General features: G+C 45.1%; 1 protein-coding gene across 18 annotated transcripts in view; it reads left to right on the top strand.

Moving 5' to 3' along the window:
• The window catches only part of SVIL (supervillin), a 235,557-nt gene that overhangs the window by 123,779 nt on the left and 87,788 nt on the right, over window positions 1-23,990 (top strand). For all 18 annotated transcript variants that reach the window (XM_027122059.1, XM_027122060.1, XM_027122050.1 and 15 more), the window contains 4 exons: window positions 11,062-11,119; window positions 16,742-16,833; window positions 22,997-23,054; window positions 23,169-23,320. In XM_027122059.1, the coding sequence (XP_026977860.1) occupies window positions 23,047-23,054; window positions 23,169-23,320 (160 nt within the window). In that variant the 5' untranslated portion in view covers window positions 11,062-11,119; window positions 16,742-16,833; window positions 22,997-23,046. The remainder of the gene's footprint in view (window positions 1-11,061; window positions 11,120-16,741; window positions 16,834-22,996; window positions 23,055-23,168; window positions 23,321-23,990) is intronic.

The following is a 23,990-nucleotide window of genomic DNA, read 5'->3' as shown; positions in this document are numbered from 1 at the left end:
CTCTGAATGGCCTGGTGGGGCCCCCTCTCAGCTCCTGGATGGGGCCCCATTTAAGCTCGCACCTCCTTTAAGCATCGTTCTCATCCCATTTCTCGTGCTTTTGTCCCCTCCTCCTCCTGCCATGTCCAGCCCTCTCCTCGCCACTCGTAAGGCTCACCAGTCACCGTATAGAAGCCTTCCTTCTTCAAACTCATCCTCTGATTCTATGTCCTCACATCACAAATGGCATGGACCAGTGGTTTCCGAACTTTCGACCATCTCGGAATCGTCTGCGGCAGGGGGACCTTCATTTTATTTTTTTAAAATATAATTACAGCTCTGTTATATATTTTTTTCTTTTTAAAAATTTTCTGGCCACAGCATGCAGCATGTGGGATCATAGTTCCCCAACCAGGGATCAAACCCGCTCCCCCTGCATTGGAAGCACAGAGCCTTTTTTTTTTTAAAAAAAAAAAAAAAAGATTATTTATTTATTTATTTATTATTATTATTTTTTTGGCTGCATTGGGTCTTCGTTGCTGAGTGCAGGCTTTCTCTAGTTGTGGTGAGCGGGGGCTACCCTTTGTTGCGGTGCACGGGCTTCTCATTGCGGTGGCTTCTCTTGTTGCGGAGCACGGGCTCTAGGCACGCGGGCTTTAGTAGTTGTGGCACGTGGGCTTCAGTAGTTGTGGCACGTGAGCTTCAGTAGTCGTGGCACGTGGGCTTCAGTAGCTGTGGCTCGCGGGCTCTAGAGCGCAGGCTCAGTAGTTGTGGCGCACGGGCTTAGTTGCTCTGTGGCATGTGGAATCTTCCCGGACCAGGGCTTGAACATGTGTCCCCTGCATTGGCAGGCAGATTCTTAACACTACACCACCAGGGAAGTCCCGGAAGCACAGAGTCTTAACCACTGGACCTCCAGGGAATGGGGGAGGGCCTTCATTTTTAACAAGCACCCCACGTGGCTCTGAGGGCACCCATGTTTTGCATCATTTGCCTATTATCAGGTGTGAAACTGACTCAGAAGTGCAAATATATCTTTAGGCATTTCTGCGAGCAGAGGAGAATACGTCTTCGACGTCTTTCTCATGACCTTCCATTGCCACTCAATGTGTGAGCACAGGATCTGCCTTCTCGGTGACCCTTGCCAAGGGAAAAGCCACCATGAACAGTCAGGTGTCACTGACACCCCTCTTCCCCCCGGCCCCAATCAACCAGCAAACGCATTGGAACCTGTTTTCAGACTCTAGGCAAGGTCTTTGGGGTACCAGGTAACATAACCTTTGGGAAACATTAGGGGCACTGGGAATGGCAGATCGCTGCATTTTTCTTGGGTTTTCACACTGAGTGTTGTGGAGGTGGCCGTGGTGTTGCTTTTATTAAGAGGCCCTTCTGAGGACGAGGAAGCCCAGAAGTTCTTTTACTCAGAGCTGTTTCCCTCAGATCACTCTGGCATAACCCTGAACAGTTAGGATCTATCAGATATCAACAGGGATTTGACATGTTTACTTGTCTGCCATCTGGATTTTTAGACTCTTAGAAAATTCTCCCATCTGATGATTCAGTATCTCCTAGCTTTCTGTTCATGTGAAAACCATCCACTAGTGCGTATTGAGCGATCGGCATTCTCCGACTTTCCTGGGTCGTTGTAATCCTGTCCGCGTCCTTCCCCTGTGATGGGGTATCTCCTCAGTGAGATGGGGCTTGGGCCCCTGCTGCTCTAAAGAAAGGGTGTCTGCACCTTATGATGTTCTAGGAGATAGCTTCAGATTTTATACAGTAAACACCTAAGTGTCTGTTTATTCATCACATCACCACGTAAGGGCCCTTTGTGTGTTGGTGCCCTAACGGGTCAGAAACATCCTTGGTGTCTCCCCGACCCAGGTCAGCATCCGTCTTTGGTCCCCTGCCCTTCGGGGGAACTGTGCCCTGGACGTCCAGCACCTGCCTACATCTTGTGTCTGTCTGTGCTTTACCTACAGTGTACATTTTTAAAAATTGTGGTAAAATATATGTAACACAAAATTTAACGCTTTAACCCTTTTTTAAAATTTTTTTTATTTTATTTTTTTAAATTTTATTTTTGGCTGCGTTGGGTCTTCGTTGCTGCGCGCGGGCTTTCTCTAGTTGCGGCGAGCGGGGGCTACTTTTTTTCGTTGCGGTGCGTGGGCTTCTCATTGCGGTGGCTTCTCCTGTTGCAGAGCACGGGCTCTAGGTGCTCGGGCTTCATTAGTTGTGGCACGTGGGCTCAGTAGCTGTGGCTCACGGGCTCAGTAGTTGTGGCGCACGGGCTTAGTTGCTCCGCGGCATGTGGGATCTCCCCAGACCAGGGCTTGAACATGGTCCCCTGCATTGGCAGGCGGATTCTTAACCACTGCGCCACCAGGGGAGTCCCCCACTTTAACCATTTTGAAGGGCACCGTTCAGTGGCCTTAAGCACATTCACATTGTACAGCCATCGTCACCATCCACCTCCAGGGCTTGCTTTCTTCCCCAACTGAATTTGTTCCATTAAACGCGAACTCCCCAGCATCCTCTCCCCCTAGCTCCTGGTGACCACACTCTCCTTTCTGTGTCTATAAACTTGACTCTTCTGCTTCTCCCTCTTCTCTGTGGCATCATGCAAGGTTTGTCCTTTTGTGTCTGGCTTGTTTCATTGAACATGAGGTCTTCAAGGTTCATCTATGACACATGTTCATAGCATGTGTCAGAATGCCGTTTTTTAAGGCTGAATAGTGATGTGCCGCTGTCTGTATCTTAAACACGAAACTGCCCTTTGTCTGTTTTTCTCTCGCTCTGAGAAACAGTGGATTATCCTCTCTAAGCTCGTTGGATCGTTTTCCAGCAAGATTCACTAGCTATAGATTCAAAATCGGCCAGAAGTTCAGATGATTAAATTCTCACAACAAATGTTAACATTACTTGTTTGAACGTTTAGTGTAAAGCGTTAATAAGTCTTTTGAAGGATTGCAATAGGCCTTTTCTTTAAAAAAGAATTCTGGAATGTGGCAAGACCTGGCATGTTTCTTTCAACACATCTGATAAAGAGATATCTTTGAGCGGTAATATTTCTTATTGTTGAAAGTACTTTTGCCTTTTCATCTCTGCATACGTGGCCTGTATTAAATTACCTTACATAATCACACAACACCCAATTTTATTTGCAGACTTGCCCTAAATATTACCACTAACGAAAATTTACAGAGCATTTCACAGTGCACACTAAAATGAGGCATCTGGAATGCATGAATAACCAGTATGTGATAAAAGGGAAATGAAAGGGACCCAACGGTCTCCCCGCTGATGGAATTACCTCATGGCTGGCAATTCTGCCCCAGATTAAGAGTCTGTGCACATACATAAAATCCACTAAAGAAAATGAGAATACCGTTTACAGCTGCTGCTGGCGTGCAGAATGCTCCTTTCGGAGGCTGTAAACATATATCCTTCACTGTGGAATGTCAGCCCAGCCATCGACCTTAGTAGCTTACGGTAGATTTCGTTAAAATCGAGTGGCGCGTCTTAATTTTAGGAATGCACTGGTAACTCACAACAGTGTGTATTCGGACAGTTGTTAGTCATTGCACACCGGCCCGTGTTGCCTTAGATTTCAGGTCACTTTCCTGTGGTCTGGGGCTGCCCCAGTTGCAATTCAGGGAGCACAGTGAGAGACGCAGGGTGCCGTCACGCAGCCCCGTGCCGTGTGCCTGCAGGTCTTTTCAGTATGTAGATCCCTGCGTGGATTAAATAACGTGTTCCAGTGTTCAGGGTGCCTGCGCATCATTTTCTCACTGAGTCATGACCTCGCCTCTGTATTTCCCTCTTTGATTTTATTTTGGCTGTCTGCCCAGCGAATGGCTGATCTGCCTTTAGAGATGCGTTTTAAAGGGTCAATCTAGGCTTGCATATTTCTCCCAGATCACACCGTGTCTCAGTTTTCTCATCTGCAGGGGGCGATACTAGTAGGATCTCCTAGGGAGAACCACATGAGTTAGCGCCCTAGAGCAGGGGTGCCCAACCCCCGGGTCATGGACCGGTAGCGGTCCCTGGCCTGTTAGGAACCGGGCCGCACAGCAGGAGGTGAGTGGTGGGTGAGCGAGCGAAGCTTCATCTCTATCCACAGCCGCTCCCCGTCGCTCGCGTTACCGCCTCCTGTCAGCACTATGGTGAGTTGTATAATTACTTCGTTATATATTACAGTGTAATAATAATAGAAATAAAGTGCACAATAAATGTAATGCGCTTGAATCATCCCGAAACCATTCCCCCACCCCCCCTGACTCCGGCCAAGGAAAAATTGTCTTCCACGAAACCAAAAAGGTTGGGGACCGCTGCCCTAGAGCACTCAGCACTGCGCCCACCCCACCATGCTGTCAGCATGCTGGCCAGGTCTTCCCAGCTTCTGCCCATCATCCCACCGGGTATGGTAGAAAAATGGCTCGTTGCCAGTTGCGGTACGTGGCTCTTTCCCTCTTCACTGGCTTTGTTTCCATTTCGTCCACCATGGTGATGACTCCCAAAGAACAGCTGCCCCTTGTCCTGCGGGGATGCGTGGATGTCCTCAGCTAGAACCCGCCACAGGACCGCCGGCCCCGGCCTAGCCACAGCCATGACCACGCAGCACGCTCCCTCAGGGTTTAACACCTTGGTCCTTTGTCATCCAACACCTTATCTCTGGACCTTGGCAATGGAGGAGGTGACCCTTCTTACCTGGCCCCCTAGTGACATTGTCCACGGCTGTACAACAAGAATCATCTCCCTGGGTTCTCCCATTACGAGACATCCCTGGAGAATCTTTGACCTTTTCTTCCCGTCTCTCCCCCAGCACCCATATTCTTGCTTCCCGCAATAGCCCCACATTTCAGGAAAGACAAGACGACTTCAGAAGGAGTCTCAAGGAGGGCCCCCCGGGGTCAAGTTTGAGAAAGCCTGTGTTGCGTGTCGTTGAGGGCGTTGGCCAGTCTCTGGCTCAGCTTCATTTATAGCCAAGAAATGCTTACAGGAGGCTTAGAAGGAATGGGCGGTTTGACCTCGTGCCATCGGCCCATGGGCACGCTTCCCATCATGATTTTGCCCTGGATTTTTAGGCCAGCTCTAAGCCTTGGGATCTCAGAAGGACCTATTACCTTCATCTTTATTTGTGCTTAATTGTTTTGGTAATTATAGAAGCCATTCATGCCTATTGTGGAAACTTTGGAAATAGAGAGGGGAAAACATGGAGAGAGTTATCTCTGAGTTGGGAGATAATTAATGCTTTGGGATGTTTATTGTCTTTCTGATAATGTCTGTGTGTGTGTGTATCTCACATTTCATGAAAAGGGTTCGGATCACCAGTGGAGTTTCAGATCTGCTTTTCTTGTGTAATTTGTTTACCCATTCTCCACGGCCCCGTGTGGGCTGGTTCCAGCGTTACACGTGTATAAACGCAACGGCGGTAACTATCCTTCTCCTCCTTCCTTGGGTACATTTCCAGAAGTAGAATTCCTGACTCACTGTTTTATACACTCTTCAAAGTTGCTAATAACATCTGTACCTTGTCCTTCTGCCATAAGGTGAGGGCCTTGGGAAGGGGAGAAGAAATCAGAGACTCACCAGCCGCCTGCTTGGTTCGTGACACCCACCCACAGCAGGCACATTGGCTTCCGTCTTTGCTTTGGGTCTCAGATATGCCCTAGTTACTCATGTCTGGAGTCAACAGCCCTGGTCTCGATGAACATCTGTAGCACCAAAACCAGACCAGGAAATCATGTGAGATTTGTAAAAAGCAGGCAGCAGCTGGCTTGCCTCCTCTTCTTGGGGTCAGACTCATCTTTTTGCCTATTAAGGCAACCCGGGCTCTTGGGCTGGGGGACACCATGACGTCAGTCCAGGACGAGTTTATAGCAGTGGCCCCCGTTCTTTTGTGCCCAGGCTAATGTGGGACTCGTCCTGGGGAGAGTGAGAGGGTGTGGACTTCCAGCCTGGCATTGCCACACCACGAGCTGTGTGATCCTGAGAGAGTACTCTAACATTGTGCAAAACGAAAGGCAGGTGTGGAAATGTCAACTGGTGCAGCCACTGCGGAGAACAGCATGGAGCGTCCTCAGAAAACTAAAAATAGAGCTACCCTGCGATCCTGCAATCCCACTCCTGGGCATATATCTGGACAAAACTGTAACTTAAAAAGATACATGCATCGCCGTGTTCTTAGTAGCTCTATTTACAATAGCCAAGACACGGAAACAACCTAAACGTCCGTCAACAGAGGAATGGAGAAAGTGAGGCCCTCACTGCCTCTAAGATTAACGACACAGGCAGATACAGGGAGTCATGTCTTACTTAAAGGAGCAGAGACTCCCAAGCAAAACAATGGAGCAGACGTAGTTTCTTCAGCCAGTGGTGCTGGGACAACTGGACATTCACGTGTAAAAAAAAAAAAAGAATCTAGACACAGACCTTACACCCGGCACGGAAAATAACTCAAAATGGATCGTAAACGTAAATGTAAAACACAAAACTATAAAACTGCCAGAAGATTACCTAGGAGAAAACCTCAGTGACCTTGGGTATGGTGATGCCTTGTTAGATGCAACACCAAAGACACGATCCATGAAAAACATAATTGATATGCTGAACATCATTAAAATTAAAAACTTCGGTTCTGGGAAAGACAATATCAAGAGAATTAGAAAAACCACAGCCTGGGAGAAAATATTTGCAAAAGATGCATCTGATAAAGAACTGTTATCCAAAATATACAAAAGACTCTTAAAACTCAACAATGAGAAAACAAACAACTGAATAAAATTTGGGCCAAAGACCTGAACAGACACCTCACCAAGGAATAGATACAGATGGCAAATAAGCCCTTGACAAGATGCTCCACATCCCAGGTCATCAGGGAGATGGAAATGGAAGCAACAGTGAGACGCCACGACACACCTGTCAGAGCGGCCAGAACCAGAGCACTGACAGCACGCGATGCTGGCGAGAGGCTGGGGAGCAACAGGAACGCTCATCGCTGCTGGGGGGGGCGCAGTGGTGCAGCCACTCTGGAAGACAGCTCGGGAGCTCCTTACAAAACTACACACACTCTTACCGTAAAATCCAACAATTACACTCCTTGGTATTTACCCAAAGGAGCTGAAAATGTATAGCCTACGCGGAAACCTACAGTGGGTGTTTAGAGTAGCTTTATTCATAATTGCCAAAACTTGGAAGCAACCAAGATGTCTTTCAGTAGGCAAATGGAGAAATAAACTGTGCTACATCCAGTTATAATCCAGAATATTATTCAGCACGAAAAAGAAATGAGCTGGGCTTCCCTGGTGGCGCAGTGGTTGAGAGTCCGCCTGCCGATGCAGGGGACACGGGTTCATGCCCCGGTCCGGGAAGATCCCACATGCTGCGGAGCGGCTATGCCCATGAGCCATAGCCTCTGAGCCTGTGCGTCCGGAGCCTGTGCTCCGCAACGGAAGAGTTCGCAACAGTGAGAGGCCCGTGTACTGCAGGAAAAAAAAAAAAAAAGAAATGAGCTGTTAAGCCATGAAAAGACGCGGAGCACCCTTAAGTGCATACTACGTACGAAGTGAAAGAAGCCGATCTGAAAAGGCTACGTACTGTATTATTCCAACTCTGTGACATTCTGGAAAAGGCAGAACTATGGAGACATAAAAACATCAGTGGTCTCCAAGGGAGGGAGATGAATAAGCAGAGTGCAGAGGATTTTGAGGGCAGAGAAAATGATGGGTACGTGTCATTGTATGTTTGTCCAAGCTCATAGAATGTACAACACCAAGAGTGAACCTTGCGGTTAAACTATGCTGATTATGATGTATCAGTGTTACCAAGGTTCACCCTTGGTAACATATAGCATCTGGTGGGAGATGTCGAAGATGGGGAGGGCTGTGCACGTGTGGGGTGGGGAGTATGTGAGAACTTCGCTTTTGTAGTAAACCCAAACCTGCTCTAAAAAATGTCCTTAAAGCAGGTTTGGGTTTACTACAAAACTGAAGTTCTCACATCCTGGTGGAGCAGTGGTTAAGAATCCACCTGCCAATGCAGGAGACACGGGTTCGAGCCCTGGTCTGGGAAGATCCCACATGCTGGGAAGCAGTTAAGCCCGTGTGCCACGACTACTGAGCCTGAGCTCTAGAGCCCACGAACCACAACTACTGAGCCCGCGAGCCACAACTACTGAAGCCTGCATGCCACAACTACTGAGCCTGAGCTCTAGAGCCTACGAGCCACGACTACTGGGCCCATGAGCCACAACTACTGAGCCCACGAGCCACAACTACTGAAGCCCGTGCACCACAACTACTGAGCCTGCGAGCCACAGCTGCTGAAGCCTGCGCACCTAGAGCCCGTGCTCTGCAACAAGAGAAGCCACCGCAATGAGAAGCCCACGCACCGCAACGAAGACCCAATGCAGCCAAAAATAAATAATAAATAAATTTAAAAATGTTTTTTTAAAAAGTAAAATAAATAGGGTCAGTAGAATAAGTAATTCTTAAGAGCTTCTGTCTCAAATTAAAATTTTTGAACCTCTAGTAATATCTGTCCGTCCTTTTCCCACAATTTCACTCATATGTTGTTCATAATCTTAAGTCTTAACTATGGGATTTTGGCTCCCTGTTCGGTAAAGTATTTCATTGAACTTAGCCAAGGCCAGGCTCGGAGCGGCCTGGGAATAGTTAGGAGTCTTCCCTTCTTCCCAGCACATTGAGAGGCTTTGTATGGTTTTGTTTTTATTTGTTTGTTTCTTTTTAAGGCAGGGAGGAGTTGTCCTGACTCTCCCCATGGTAGTTAGGTTACGGCATTGTCTCCTAAGCGGAAGCTGTGATTTGCCCATGGCTTTGAAGTAGTAACCTCATAAATGTCCCATCCCTGGAATCCAGTCTATTTCAGCATCCACAGGCCTAATTTCTGCTTGTAATCTGATTACGGGGTTTGAGCTCTTCTAGCCTGCAGTCTCTTGCTTTGCGTTTACTATACTGTCAAGGACACCAGTGCCTGATTGCTGTAGCCCTGCGCTGGGAAAAGCTCAACCTAGTTTTGCTCAGACAGGCCTCAGGCCGTGGCTGGTTGAGAATTAGCTGTGGAGCAGGCTCTGTCCCTGAACTTTCTGTGTGCAACCATGTTCAGAAGCCCAGGGATTTCTAGCTACTTGGGAGCTTTCAAGTTCTCTGAGAAACAAGGTAAGGCGAGAGAAATGCAAAATGCACTGAAGTGTCTATTTCATAACGTCGGGAGCGTCTTGCATCCTCCATCTCATCTTGGATGCCCCTGTTACACGGTTCTGTAGTTTTCTCAAAGGATACCTTAAATGTCTCATTGACTTTATAAGTTAGCTTATCTTGCGATTGCTGAGAAACATGACTTCTTTTTTTCTGTTGTAAGTTAAAGATATTGCTAAGCCACTAAAGCCTTTATGGAGGAAACACTGCAGATTAAATTGGAATGCCCACACTTTGGATTAAGTTCTGGATGTGCTGTACTTTCGCTAAAATATTTTTCTAAACCAAATGTTATATCTACTAAATTATTTCCAGTAGGCAGTGGTGGTTGTCTTTTTACGAAATCTTCATGGGAGACTGTTTGGAACAAAATGTTGTCTTTTTAGTGGCTTCCTTTTGAGCCCAGAGGAAAAGATGTGCTTTCAATGTAACTACTGAAGTGACATCTCAGATTCAGTTCACTGACTGAACCAAAAGGAGACGCTTAGGTTATCTTGAAGGACACATTGGAAATTCAGCCATTGCCTATAAAAGCATTTTCGAGCCCAAATGCACGATTAGGAAGTGATTTGAACAGTTGGGGCATCAGATGCAGGAATTTTCTTCTACAGTATTTGATAGCTTTTTTTTTTTTTTACATCTTTATTGGAGTATAATTGCTTCGCAATGCTGTGCTAGTTTCTGTTGTACAGCAAAGTGAATCAGTTATACACATACATATGTCCCCATATCCCCTTCCCCTTGAACCTCCCTCCCACCCTCCCTATCCCACCCCTCTAGGTCGACACAAAGCACCACGCTGATCTCCCTGTGCTTTGATAGCTTTTCGAACTGAGTTCTCTTTTTCTAAATGTGACACAAAGATATTTGTGTAATTAGCAGAAAAGCCTAGATGTTTAACTGGCAATATACATTTCATTTTATTGTATTTCTCTAGTTGGTCGGAATTTCCAAATTCCGGGATTCAGGGTGTATTTTAATGACTAACGACATGTCGGCATCTGGTATATCTTGTACCTCCTTTTCCTCAAGCTTCTGCCCCCAAATATTAAACAGTAAAAGGAGTTTCCACGGGGGAAAGAATTTCCGTAAGTGGTCTAATTGTGGTTTTCTGGGTGGACAAACGGTTGCTCTATGCCAAAACTTGTAAAACAGATTACTTACCCAAGGCTGGCTGTGCATTTGTCTGTGCCTGGTTTTCATTAACCAACTCACTCAGTGTGTGTTTCTGCCGGATGGGATTGTTACCAGCTGTCTTTACATAATATATGTCTTGTCTTCAAAAATAAATAAGTGGCGAATTCGATGTATTGTTATTATTTAGATCTTAATGAAGGCAATAAAAACACACCTGAAGTATTCCCGCCCCCCGTTCATCAACCCCTCACGTGCCTGCCCCCCACCATGCATTCTTTAAAAGCATCTCAAATATATCAGGCAGTGATGACTTTCAACCTTCCTGGTCACCTGGACCAAAATTGTTCAATTTTTTTCGCTCCTTTTTTTTTTTTTTTCCTGAGGATAATATCCATGTTTTTCAGTATTTAATTGCTTTGAGTTACTCTTGTAGCCATAGAGAATTTAAATGATAGCATTGAACTATGTCAGAATTTTTTTTTTTTTAACCCATGGAGTATCTTGGCTACTATTAACCAAAACCAAAAAAACTTGCCTAAGTAAAATGTATGTGGTGGAATTTGATTCATAAAGGTGTCCTTTTTGTATTCACATTTCTGGTTCATGGTTTCCTTTTTCTTAAATGCTCTCAAAGGGAGGCTGAAGAATTTTTTTTCCCATTGGAGTGTTTTCTTTTGGTCTTAACTGACTGTGTGGGTATTTCAATCTTATATTATTTCTTTCCCCTTAGATTTGAACAAGAAAAACTTAAGCCTTGCTGGATTCCCGCGTCAAAGAATAGTTCCAAGGTAAAGTAGTCTTTGCTCAAGGAATCTTAAGTTTTGAAGATTTGTAAGAGCTTTTGAAATTATTCTCCTACGTTCCTAATTCATGAGTTTTAAATGTTTGAAAAAAAAAGTGTTTTTTCCCCAGAGTTTGACTCGTTAAAACACGCGAAGCGAGCTGACTTAGTACACGCAGCTAGCAAAGATTCTTTGTGTGTTTAATGCTTTTTATGGGAACTATTTGCAAAACCGGCTATTGGTATCTCTATAATTACAAACTTGTCAAGGGCTATTATCTTTTCTGTCTCACACCTGCCTCTAAGCATGGGATGTCCTTGTCGCAGTCTGTCCCTCGAGTAAGGGAGCTCTTCATTTTTTAAGAAAGGATCTAGCCTGTTCCTCCTCTCTCTCTCCCTTCCTTCTGCCCTTTCTTCTCCCCTTACTTCCCTCCCTCCACCCATCCACCCACTCCCCTGTCCAGATGAGTTCTTGCTGCCTGGTCTCTTAACCTTTCTGCACTTCAGTTCCATTGGCTGCAGGATGTTATGGGTGCTAATTTCATTTACCTGATGTGCTAATTTGATTTACCTGATGCAGTACATCATAACTGATATGAGATAATACAAAACTTAAAGTTGGTACCAAACAAGGCAGCTGTATCTCAGATGCCTCCTAGTACATCGCTGTCCCTAATAGGTTTTGAGATTTTCAGGTAGAGGCACAAAATAATTATCTCTTACACAGCCAGGTGTAGCTTTCAACATACACTTTATTATGCTAGAAGGACCCAACCCAGATCTACCCCTCATTCCACATGGATGCGCTTGTTACGAAAGACATCGTTTCTTTACTTAAAAAGTCTGTATTTCAGTAGCATCGGGATAAACAGTTGTGTTACCACTGTCCTTGTCAGGCTGGGCCTGGCTCTGCATTTGAAAATGTTAGCATTGGCCTTGTGAACGCACCGGACGGGGTAAAGCTTTGATGAATTGCGTGCGCATCTTAGCGTCAGGTGGGGAGGCAGAGTTATCAGTAAGGTTGTCTTACTTGACTCATGAAATCTCACTCTTGTGGGGCTTGACACAATCGCCCGTATTTCTCATCTTCTCCATCTTTTTAATAGAAGCTAAGGCTTATGTCTTAGTTCGTCCAGGCTACCGTTGACTGGGTGGCTGATAAACAGTAGAAATTTATTTCTCACATCCAGAGGCTGGAAGTCGAAGATCAGGGTGCACCGTGGTGGGGTGAGGGTCCGCTTCCGGGTTGCCCACTGCTGATTTCTTGTATCTGCTCTTAGTGGAATGGGCCAGGGAGCTCTCTGGGTTTCTTTTTATAATGGCGCTAATCTCTTTCATGAGGGCTCCACCGTCATGACCTAATCACCTTCCAAAGGCCCCACCTCCTAATATTATCACCTTTGGGTGTCAGGATTTCAACCTACGGATTTGGGGGAACATAAACATTCAGACCACAGCAGCTTCATTCCCGATACGTCTCTAGCAGGTTGGTTTGGCTGTAATAGACCTAATAAGTGACTAAGAGAATGGAACAATAGGAAGGGAGTTGGGAAGGAGAAGTATGAACTATGAATGCAGGTCAGTCACTCCAGTGGAGAGGGACTCAGAGGACACTGCCGTTCTAAAACGGTGTTATTTCATGTGTACCTATTAAAACAGTGGCCCCCTTGCTATGCTCCTAAGTGTAAACTGGGCTGGAAATACAAGAACCTGCCTCCTTCAAAGAAATCTAGTCACCCAGACACCAGAGGTGAGAATATGAGGTAATGGATTTCATCTATCTTGTAACTTAAACTGCAATAGAAGAGTGAGCAGATGTCGGGGAGCCCTTCACTGTGTGGATACTGAACAGTTACTGGAATACCGTATCCCTCGTTGTGTAAAAGATAGGAGGTAATGACAGTAGAATATCCTGCTCTCACTTTAATAAAATTTCCCCTTGTTGCTATTGCTGGGCATTTAAGTAGGTTAATGGGACACATTAAAAAAAAATTATCGTGGAAGCAAAGGGCAAGCTCTTTTTAGATTACTGAAGCAGATGGAAAGAGCTAGAAGCATGAAAATAATTAGTCATGAGGAGTTAGCTCCATTTCAGAGGAGATGAAGGTAAATAAGACATATTAAAGGTGTTTCTTCACACTAGAAGCTTTTTAAATTATAATTCCAAAAAATGAAGACTGTAGCATGTCTTCATTACATATGGAGAGAGAGTTTCATGCTGAAATAGAGGATCCCACCTGGAGCTGTGGAAACCCACCAAGACCCACAGAGGTTGTCCAGGCAGAGACCCCTGATCCCCGAGTGGGTGACGACGAGGAAGATTGCAAGCCAGCATCCGAAGCTTAGGTTTGGAGTCACCAGTTGTGTGAGCTGAGGATGGGCCCCACCAGTGAGGCTGCTCTGGGCGCCTCTGATTCAGAAAAGCAAGAGGACGTGCTGTCAGGGCTTTGGGGTAGGGGCGGCCTTTGTAAGTGTCTCACCGGCCGTGGTGATCAGAAGGGGTGACTCATTCACGAAGAGTCCATACTTCTTTACCAGCGTGTCTTGCAAGCATTTTCACTGCTGCCTCATACCCTCGGGCGTCGAAAGTCCAGGGCAGAGACGTGACCTTTTTCAAAACCTGGTTCCACGTCGATTTTGGGGATCTTGTGTCAGTCACAGCTCTGTGACAATCTCAAGTCAGGGTCATCGGAATGACCCATCCTCCTTATTCGTTCGACCTGCTCATCTGCTTCCTCAGAAGTTAGCAGCCGTTTGGTGAACATAGAGAGAGGCAGTAGAAGCAAGAACAAAATGTGACGATGACACGTGGATTCCAATAAGCAAAGTTTAGCTCGAAGATGGAGACTTGAAACATGGAATACTTCACAGGCAGGCAAACATACACATATCTTCATACGTGCATGCCAGGTGGGCAGAGGTAATAAGGAGAGATGTTTTCCCAATTATATGTTATTCTAAAGAAGAAAGGATGAGAGGAAGAAAGGAAGGAAGGGAGGGAGAAAGCAAGCTTATAACTGATGTGATTGAATGCATGCCCTTCTAATTAGTCTCAGTATTTCTAACGCTCTTTGCCCCATCACATCAACAGTGTATAAGATGTATACGTAAAACACTTCAGAGCGAGTCACACTAGACATCTGAAATATTTTACTGGAGCCATTCCTTCCTTCATTCCCTATACGTTTATTGATTTTTAAAAAATATTCTTAAACATCAGTAATTTAAAGTAAGACACTTGTAATATGCTCTGTAAATAGGAAAACAGGATAACATGAGAGAAAATAACAGAGGTGCGTAATATAGATTCGGCTCTCGTGGGACAGACACTGGGTCAGAGGGTTCTTTCTTAAAGAAACGACCGGCTCTGGTGGGACAGACACTTGGGTCAGAGGGTTCTTTCTTAAGGAAACCACCTTAAACTGAGGCCCAGACCAGAAGCAGGACTCAGCCAGGATGGAAGGAAGCAGGAGAGGTGAGAATTCAGGCGGAAACAGCATGTACAGTGAACCACGCGAGGAGGCCGGAGAGACTTTCCTAATGTGCTCTGGTTTTCCATTGGTTTCTGACCACCTGTAATCCTTCCCATCGGCACAAACACATGTGTAGTTTGTTTCAAGAAAGTAAGTGCGTGTGAAGCCAGGGGTGTAGGGTGATGGCCTGTGAACCCCACTCTGTAGAAGTTCAGCAGAATGTTTTAAGTAGGGGGTCGTTTCTTAGTCTTTATTAGCGGCTTCATTGAGCTTTTTGATGAGCAGATGAAAGGGGAAAACTAGAAACACACATGTTTATTTTTGAAAAGATGAGATAATACATTTGTACCCCGAGGTCAGTGGCCACAGGAGCTGGCTGTTTCAGGGGCTGCATCATTTCATTGTAATACAGGATTTTTTCCCTGAGATTTTCATTTCCCAAAGACAGTACAGAACTTCATCTGGATATTCCAAGCATTTAAACAGTCAGTTAAAATAGCGTGCCATTCCTCAAGTAGGGTGCCTTTCTGCAGTTGTTTAAATGTTTAGGTTTAGACCACATCATACCTCTGAAAAAAACACTGAGAACTGTCACTGCATTGCGATTCACTCTTGAGAAGTCAGGGCTAATCCCAAGTCTCTGACCTCAGCAAGCGTCTTAGGATCTTCAAGCCAACTGGACTGTGGTTTACAAAGACTACTCATTCGCAAGACTCTTGATGTGAACCTGGCACTCATCACCCATTCCCATTCCACATTTATAAGCAATAACGAAGGTTTGACATGAGCTTGGCTCTAGGAAGATGGGATGGCCATATTTTGGAATGTGCAGGCGATCCTTGAAATTTAATTTAATTTGCATACGGGATGTAGGTAATCCACGCGTTCCCTCACATGGCACGGACAGCACTTCCTCAGTCTCCCCTCGGGCCTCTGTGGATACGCACCCCTGCCAGGCACAAGCACAGACAGGGGACCATCAACAGGGAAGGTCGGCTTCGCGCTGGGTGTGTTTGCAGACCTGTTGCCGCCTCTCCAGAGGTGATCGTGTCGCTGGGGAAGATGAGTTTCCTGTTTCCCTAGGTTCGTTTTCTTCCTGCGAGGCAGCAGCTCTGTCTCGCCGAGCTCCAGGCACGTCCCCACGGAGACCTTGAACTTGTGGGTACTGAGTCTTGGGGCGACGGCACACAGCGTAGGAGCCTGAGCGAGATGTGCGCCTCATGTACTGTTCTTGCCGCATGGGCAAAGCCTCGAACGGGTTCGTGATCCGGAAGCCGAGGCTGACAGTAGTTCCGGGGGTGTTGGGACTGGCTCGCACCCCTCTTCCCCAGCGAGTGTGCCCGCGTGCATAGGTCACTGAGCCACGGGAGAGCTGGAAGAGTGGCAGTGCCGGGGGAGGGGAGCGTTTACGCCGCCAGCCAATGCTGCCCAACAGGTGCTTTGCGGGGCTGCGGGCAGGGTGGGCGGAGGAGGGAGTCGGCTGTTAAGCCTGCACCGGCACAGCGCTCAGGAGGTCACACCCCAGAGGGTCTTGTGAAGCTAGCTCCTACCCAGGATGGCTTCCTGCAGAAGGCAAGTGCGAGGCAAGTGCGAGGCAAGCGCTCAGTTCCTTTCTTCGTCTCCCCTTTTCGATTCTTGTTTTTCCCAGACAAGTTTTCATGAACCTTTCAGACCTCTTCACCATGCTTTGATTTCTTGTTTGTTTGAAGGCATTTGTTACTTTGATTTCAACCCAGAGGAAAGCATGTAGATCACCTAGACAAGTTGCTGATTTTCTGAGGAAAGCTGTAGCACAGAGAGGTTGAATGAGTAATCCAAGCTTGCACAGCTCTTGGTGACCCTTGAAGAGGTTGTTGGTCTGAACCAAGGCATCGGACTCCCAGCGCAGCGATGTTTTCACTCCCCTAGGCCATGCCCCCGCCTATGCTGATGTAATTATTTAGCTGCACCCAAAAATCATATTAACAAAATCATAAATAATTGAAAAAAGGTACCAGTTAACGCCCCCAAATAGAACTTTTCACTTGTGATCTACACACACATGTTTAACTATGTATAACAGTAGCATAATTTTTACGTTCTGCACTGTTTTGGCTCATATCAGATACCAGGGTTTAAAATGACTTTAAACATTTTCTTAATGGAATTATTTTTAGCTTTCAGGAAGAGTTCTTGCTTGAAGACAAAGAACCGCTTGCTAACCACAAAAGAGGAATCGATGCTCAGCTTTTAGCTGCCCTCCCGAAAGGTGAGGCTTCTAGACAGTTGACAAGTGCACAGTGCGTATAAGTGTTGTGTGACCTGACTTTCTTGAAGGAGGCCCCTACGCTAACCTCCGGCTCTGCTCTCCTCTGTGTACCTTTCTGTCTCTTCCAGGAATCAACCTCAGAGTACCTCTCTTGTTGCATGGTTTGACCTCACCGTTCCACAAGTTCCCTCCTTTCACTTTAGGCGTCCTCAGGTTTTCACTGGAGGCTGGTGCAGAGGATGAGAGAGGGGTTCAAGAATCATCCTCACCTCATCTCTCTCCTACCTTTCACCTTCTCCACGGGTGGTGGGTTCCGCTCATTTGCCCATTTCTTCTCCACCCCTTCCCACTGCTTCCAGCCCCTGATGCTTTCCAGCGCTGGGAAAGGCATTTACACTTGATATCTTTCAGCTCCCAACTGGGGTACACACTGGGCAAGCAGTGCAGACTGCGTCGGAAGCATCTCTCTTCTCACCCAAGTAGGTTCTCACACATTTGGCGAATTCGTATTTTCACTGGACTAGACGCACATGCAGTCACATATTTGCATCAGCCACCAGCCCACTGTGCCTAGTTCTGCCCGTGGAATGATGTGAACATTACCTGAACTTTGTTTCTACCAAATGTAACACTAACGCAGGGGAGTACCAGCTCACAAGCTGTCTTCATCCCAGATGAGCTGTGTAACCCTTACTTCAGAGGAAACAGCTTTTCCAGCAATCCCACTCCTGGGCATATGCCCAGAAAAGAGGAAAACTCTAATTCAAAAAGATACCGGCACCCCTATGTTCATAGCAGCTCTATTTACAATAGCCAAGACATGGAAGTGACCTAAATGTCCATTGACAGAGGAATGGATAAAGAAGATGCAGTACATATATACAATGGAATATTACTCGGCCATAAAAAATAATGAAATAATGCTATTTGCAGTAACATGCCTGGACCTAGAGATTATCATACGAAGTGAAGTCAGACAGAGGAAGACAAATATCAGATATCACTTATATGTGGAATCTAAACACTGATACAAATGAACTTATTTACAAAATAGACTCACAGACATAGAAAACAAACTTACGGTTACCAAAGGGGAAAGCAGGGGTGGGGGGTGGGGATAAATTAGGAGTTTGGAGTTAACAGATACACACTACTATATATAAAATAGATAAACAACAAGGACCTACAGCACAGGGAACTATATTCAGTATCTTGTAGTAACCTATGATAGAAAAGCATCTGAAAAGTTATATATATATATGACTGAATCACTTTGCTGTACACCTGAAACATTGTAAATCAACTATACAACTATACTTCAATAAAAAATAAATTAAAAAAAGAAGAAACAGCTTTGGTGAAAGATCAGAATTTTTTTCTATTCTGAAAAAAACAAAACCAAAAAAAAAAAAAAAGCAGCAACAAAACACATGAGATCAAGCCCAGAAGAAATTAGACCAGGAAAAAAATAGTCTTTTAATAGAAACGAAATCCAGTTTATACAGGCCCACTGGCAAATTCGCATGTATCATGAGGAACTGAGTGGGTCGTACGCCCGGACACAGGGTGACAAAGATGGATACTTGAAGGACCCCAGGGATCTGGCCCGGTGGAAACAAACAGGGAAATTTTTCAGTTTTCAAGTACTTAACAACACTGTCAACTGAAATGGAGGCTTATTCTATGTTGCTCCGGAGGCCAAAGTAAGAAGAACGTCTAGAATTACAAGGAGGCGGGTGAAATTTTGTGGGAGAAGGAAAATTCTGATAGTCCGTAGTACGTCGAAGTGAAATGCACTGCATTGTGATCTCATTCGTTCTGCATTAACTGTTCAAGTCAGGTCATAAGCCACGTAGTCAAGGGTAGGACAGATGCCGTGAAGGGTTCCCACCCGGAACCCCAAGTATGAAATGGAAAGGCCCTTCTGATTTTTTAAGACTGTTTGTGAAAGACAAACTCAATTTAATCTGAGCCAAATGTAAAAGTCTATGAAGACGATCAAAGCAAAGAATAAGAATGAACAACTTGATTTTAGCAATAGCTTAGACTTGACTGATCAGGGAAAGTTATATAAAGCTGAAGTTTTCCCTCTTCCTCTCTCCCCTGCCCCCAGTTCCTTGATGAATAATAGACAATATTAAGATCATAAAAATTAAGAACAGTATGAGAGCCTAGATTCCTTAAGGTTCAACGACTTGGAACTCTACATATAACAAAATTTTAAAATGCATAAGCTTATTAACCAGTTTAATTAAACATGTTACCATAATTGGTAATAAAAATCATGATTTTCACCAATCAAAGATCATTAACTTTATGTACTCACCAGATTTATGTTTCTAAATTAACAAGGCCTTTAAAACATGCTTTTAAAGTGTCAGAGTCGCTGTTCCCCTAAATTTCATCTAAATTCCCACAGTCTTATTTTACAGTCTTTACTGTTTATCAGTTTGGGCAGGCGTGGTTGCAAAGACCCAGGTATAACCAGTGAACTTTCCACTTCCACGTTTGTTATTCTCTCGGTTCTTAGCAATAGCAGGTGAAAAGTAGGAATTGATTATGACTTTTAATGGCATGGAGTTTCATGTATGTTTATAAGTTTACAGACGTCTCTTCCTGTTCATTTAGTGAGGGATTTTTGCTTCCGTGAAATCGAGCTCTAAAATGATCATTGATTTTTCTGTAAGGAACTTCCTTTAACTGTGTATCACAAACAGGTAGTCAAGGGATTAAGACCCTTTACCTGTGTAAAACTTATCATATTAAAATAGATTTTCCATTAAGGAATTATGAAATGGACCAAATATATGACTCTCCTTTTTTTTAAGTGTCATTGAGACATAATTCCTATACCATACAATTCATCCATTTAAAGTGGACAGTTCAGTGGCTCTTGGTAGATTCACATAATCGTGCATTGATCGGCAGAGGCAATTTTAGAACATTTTTATTTTCCCCCAAAAACCCCTTCTCTTAGCCATCAGGTCTCCCCCTCATTCCTCTAGGTGTGTGATGACTTATTTTAGAAGTTGCTGGTCTTTATATTAGTGGCTGCCATCCACGTGTAAAACTTAAAGGGGATTTACTCCTGGGGAAGAAAGAGAAGCCTTCAGAATGTTCTGGATCTGGCCTATGGTATCAAATGCAGGCAGGGAGAGAGCTGTTCTTGGCAGTCCCCCCGCCACTTATATTTCTTTGGAAGATTCTGCTGTACTCAGGCTTGGGAGACTGAACTCAACAATAACTTTACCAGAAAGCCTGTTCTCAGAACTAACTGAAGAAACCACGTTTCCTAAAAAAAGCCCCTAACAGAACCAATTATCCTGCGTATTGGTATTATATATTATTACAAAGTATATGAGGCAGTTAAATATTTTTTATAAAGTATTATAGCCCTGATGTCAAAGTCCCTTAAATTGCCTTACTTGGAAAATGACCAACACAAGGCCCAGCAGAAATAACTGAAGAACTAGACTCACAGAATCTATATTGTTAGACAAGGGCAGCAACTGAAATCACAGGTATAAAGGGTACAAGTCTCAATGCACTTGAAAGCAAAGTAGAAAATTTGTTACAACAGAAGTTCGATCAGCTGTGCTAGCTTCTGTCTGGATTTATGTTGATGAATATCACTGTTTTCTGAACCATGTTTTAGTTATATACATATGACACAGCACACCATCAATTGAATTGTGGCTTTTGCATCTAATTTTTTCAAAATTCTTATTCCTTGTTTTGAGGAAATAGACACTGAAAAATTTAGAGGTAAAAAGGGCATCAGGCTGCAACCTACTCTTAAATGATTCAGAAAGATTAATATGTAAATATGTGCATTTGTATGCATGTGTATGTACACAAATATGCATATGGAGAGAGAGAAAGAGGGTAAAAAAATCAAATGTAGTGACCAATGTTAACGTATGAAATATGTCTTTTAATTTTTCTGAGTCTGAAATTATATAAAAATTTTAAAGGAAGGAAACCTTTTGGGAGATTATAAATAATAATAAACTCTATTCAGGACTGGCAGAAGATAACAATGATAGAAGAGTCCGTGGTCTCTACACCTGGTACATGGAGTGATGCCATGTTTCCACAGTCGGGGCAATTCCCATGATTTTTTAGTAGTAGCTTCTTTTCCAGTGTTTTATGATAAACCCAACCAATACGCGGGAGGCGGGGTGCCTAATAAGGACTGCACGTGCCCGTATGAAGGTGTTCTGTTTCCTGGAAAGGAATGAAAAAAGTGCACACACACGTCAGCCATTGAAATAAAGCATCCTTCTCTTTTATACAACCGACATGTTTTCACATGGAATAGGTGTACCAGAGTAATTATGTTACATGTGTGTTTTACTAAGTTTGCTTTTAAATGGTAGACTTGGAGAAGGGAAACCAAACTCCAGATGTCTCTCTGCTCCTTCTTTTTGCCTTCCACACCGTTTCTTTTCTCTGTTGTCTCGTGTCTGTAGGAGTGAGGCAGGTCTTGGTCCTCAAGAATTAATTTGTTAGAAAGAGTAGACGGAGAGGTAACTTATTCACTGGAGGGATTTTTTATTTTCCTAGAAGATTCACTGTAGATTTCCACGAAGAATTAACAAGCTCATGGGCCCATTTAAAGTATAGCTTGATTTATGACCTTATTTTGTTCCCCAGTAAATGATCAGGGACACTGCTCTAAGCCACACTTCCTCCAAAGGCAGGAGGTACCATGGTAACCAAACCCTTGCCTTCTACACCAAACACGAGAAGCCAGACGCCCACCCCCAGCTGCTCTGGTGCCTGTGAAGGCCACTGGACAGACAGACTTGTGAAGCCAACCGTCCTTTGAAAACAGTCAATCCAGCTAAATGCTCAGGTGGCCGTCATTTAACGATAAATTTAGAAAGATGGCTGGCATCTGCACACAGCCAAAGGGCAGCATAACAGTCGTGTGTGCACGCACGTGTGAGGTTTTGACTCACTACTAAGAATGTCCACTTAGGGACTTCCCTGGCGGTCCAGTGGTTAGGATTCGGGGCTCTCACTGCCGTGGATTGGATTCAGTTCCTGGTCGGGGAACTGAGATCCCACAAGCCATGCGGCGGAGCCAAAAATAAAAATAACCACTTAAAAAAATCCAGTGGAAATTGAAGCAGCTGAAAATTCAGTTCTGTGCATTCATACCCTATCCTGTGAGTTTCTGCTTTGACTCAGCCTCGCAAATGTTTCGTGGGCCCCAGGGCTGTCGCAGCTCCCTGTTCCTAGGACCTCAGTGGAGCTGGTCAGACGAGCCCTTACGAATTCACGTGATTGAGGAGGACATAAGGAGAGGGACCTCGGTTCTCTGCCAAGTTTGGCCATTTCTCCAGAGAAACCATTGTTTGGCCTCTCAGTGCAATATCTTTGTGGCCAGCGTCACGGGAGACCCTCGCAACATCAGTAGGACGCTCATCTGATCTCCCAGCGTTGCCGGGAGAGTAGGGGTCATTACATTTTCCATCGTCCACCTGAATTACAGCCAGGAAGCAAACGTTAACATTTCCTTCCAGGGAAAGCCTGTAAGGGGAGGCATAGGAACTGGGTTAATCTAAACTGTAGTTGATCGAGGTGTGCAGTCACGCACCGTTAGAAACCCCACCGGGTAGTTACAGGTCTTTACAGGTCAGTGATGGGGGACGTAGGAGTGGTGTGAGCTCCTGACTGCTGCGGCTTGCTGGTAGCACATGGGGGTTCACAGTACTTCAGTCTCTACTTTTGCACGTTTGCAGTTTTGATGATGGAAAGCTTGAAATACTGTGCTAAACCTAATACTGAAAAACAGTGAGATTTGTGCTGGCTGGAGAGAGATTCAGGGCTAGGCTCCCTCCGGCTCCCCTGGATGAAATAGAACTCACTCTTATTACTCCATGGTTTTACTTCTTAGACCAGCCTGTGACGTGTGTGTGTGTGTGTGTGTGTGTGTGTGTGTGTGTGTGTGTGTACATGTATTCATCTGGCATCTGCCTCCCCCTATTATAAGACAGTTTGCAGGAACTGTGTCCGTTTTGTGTATCACTGTTGCATGGGAGCCATGAACAGAAGTATGAGTTCCATAAATAGATGTTGCATGAACGAATGAATGAATAAAATGAACACATGACGACTAAATACTGGACTTTTTTTCTTTATTGTCTTATTTTAGTTGCAGAATTAAGAAAACTCTTTGAACCAAAGAGGAAAGAATTTTCAGACATGAAAAGGTAAGATGTTCGTTGTACATAATTAGGAAGTAGAAGAGTTTGCAAAGCAGTGTCCAGTGTTGCCTGAGAACTGATGTCCGTGGCTCACCACGCCTTTGCTGGTGTCTTGTACAGAAAAGAAAGAATTGCCAGGCGCCTAGAAGGAATCGAAACCGACACGCAGCCCATCCTCTTGCAGAGCTGCACGGGCTTAGTGAGTCATCATCTGCTGGAGGAGGACCTGCCCAGATACACGCGCGCCACAGACCCAGCCAGTCCTCACATCGGTGAGCTTGTGGCCCGGTGGCCCGTCACCAGCCTTTTCTATCCAGCACTCCTGGAAAATGAGATGTTCCAAGAGCGTGAATTGTGTAGATGTAAAATGTGTATTAAATCTGTGGGTTTGTTCAAACCAGCAGCAGCACCTGTGTCAGCTCTGCCACACGCCCCAGGTGTGGTCCTCCAGTGTCACAGCAGTGAGAAATGACCCCCCAGTTGCGTAATTGATGACCAGTCATTTGTCTCCCGCACCTCCACCCCCGTTCCCCAGACCATCCCAGGGCAGGAACTGTGTCTCTCTCTCCACCCGCTCAGGGCCCCAGCTGTCAGAGACCCTCAGGTTTGTTTGGGAAAGGGCTGAGTAAGACAGGCATCTCTTATAATAGGTTTAAATAGAATGCACAGGTGCCCAGCACAGGACAGCGTTGCTTTCGGCAGGGAGCCTGGAAGAGCAAAGCTGGACCTCGAATGACTGGGGCTCTTACTCTATGTGTTTATGCAACAAGCATCCTATTTAAGTTATTTTAATAGGTGTAATTTTAAATGCATTGTGTATCTATTTCATGTTGAACAGCATGTCAAACATGACAGCTTTTCCTTGGTTACTCAGACGTTGCTGTAGCATCAGATAATCCACGTGACCTTGGGAGAGGGTGACGCGCGCGCGGGGCTGCCCTT

The sequence above is a fragment of the Aethalodelphis obliquidens genome, unplaced genomic scaffold, assembly GCF_003676395.1.
Source record: "Aethalodelphis obliquidens isolate GAN/ISIS:26980383/991018 unplaced genomic scaffold, ASM367639v1 scaffold23, whole genome shotgun sequence".
NCBI classification, from domain to species: domain Eukaryota; kingdom Metazoa; phylum Chordata; class Mammalia; order Artiodactyla; family Delphinidae; genus Aethalodelphis; species Aethalodelphis obliquidens.
The sequence above is the reverse complement of the archived record's forward strand: the minus strand, read 5'-3'. Positions and strand labels throughout refer to the sequence as shown.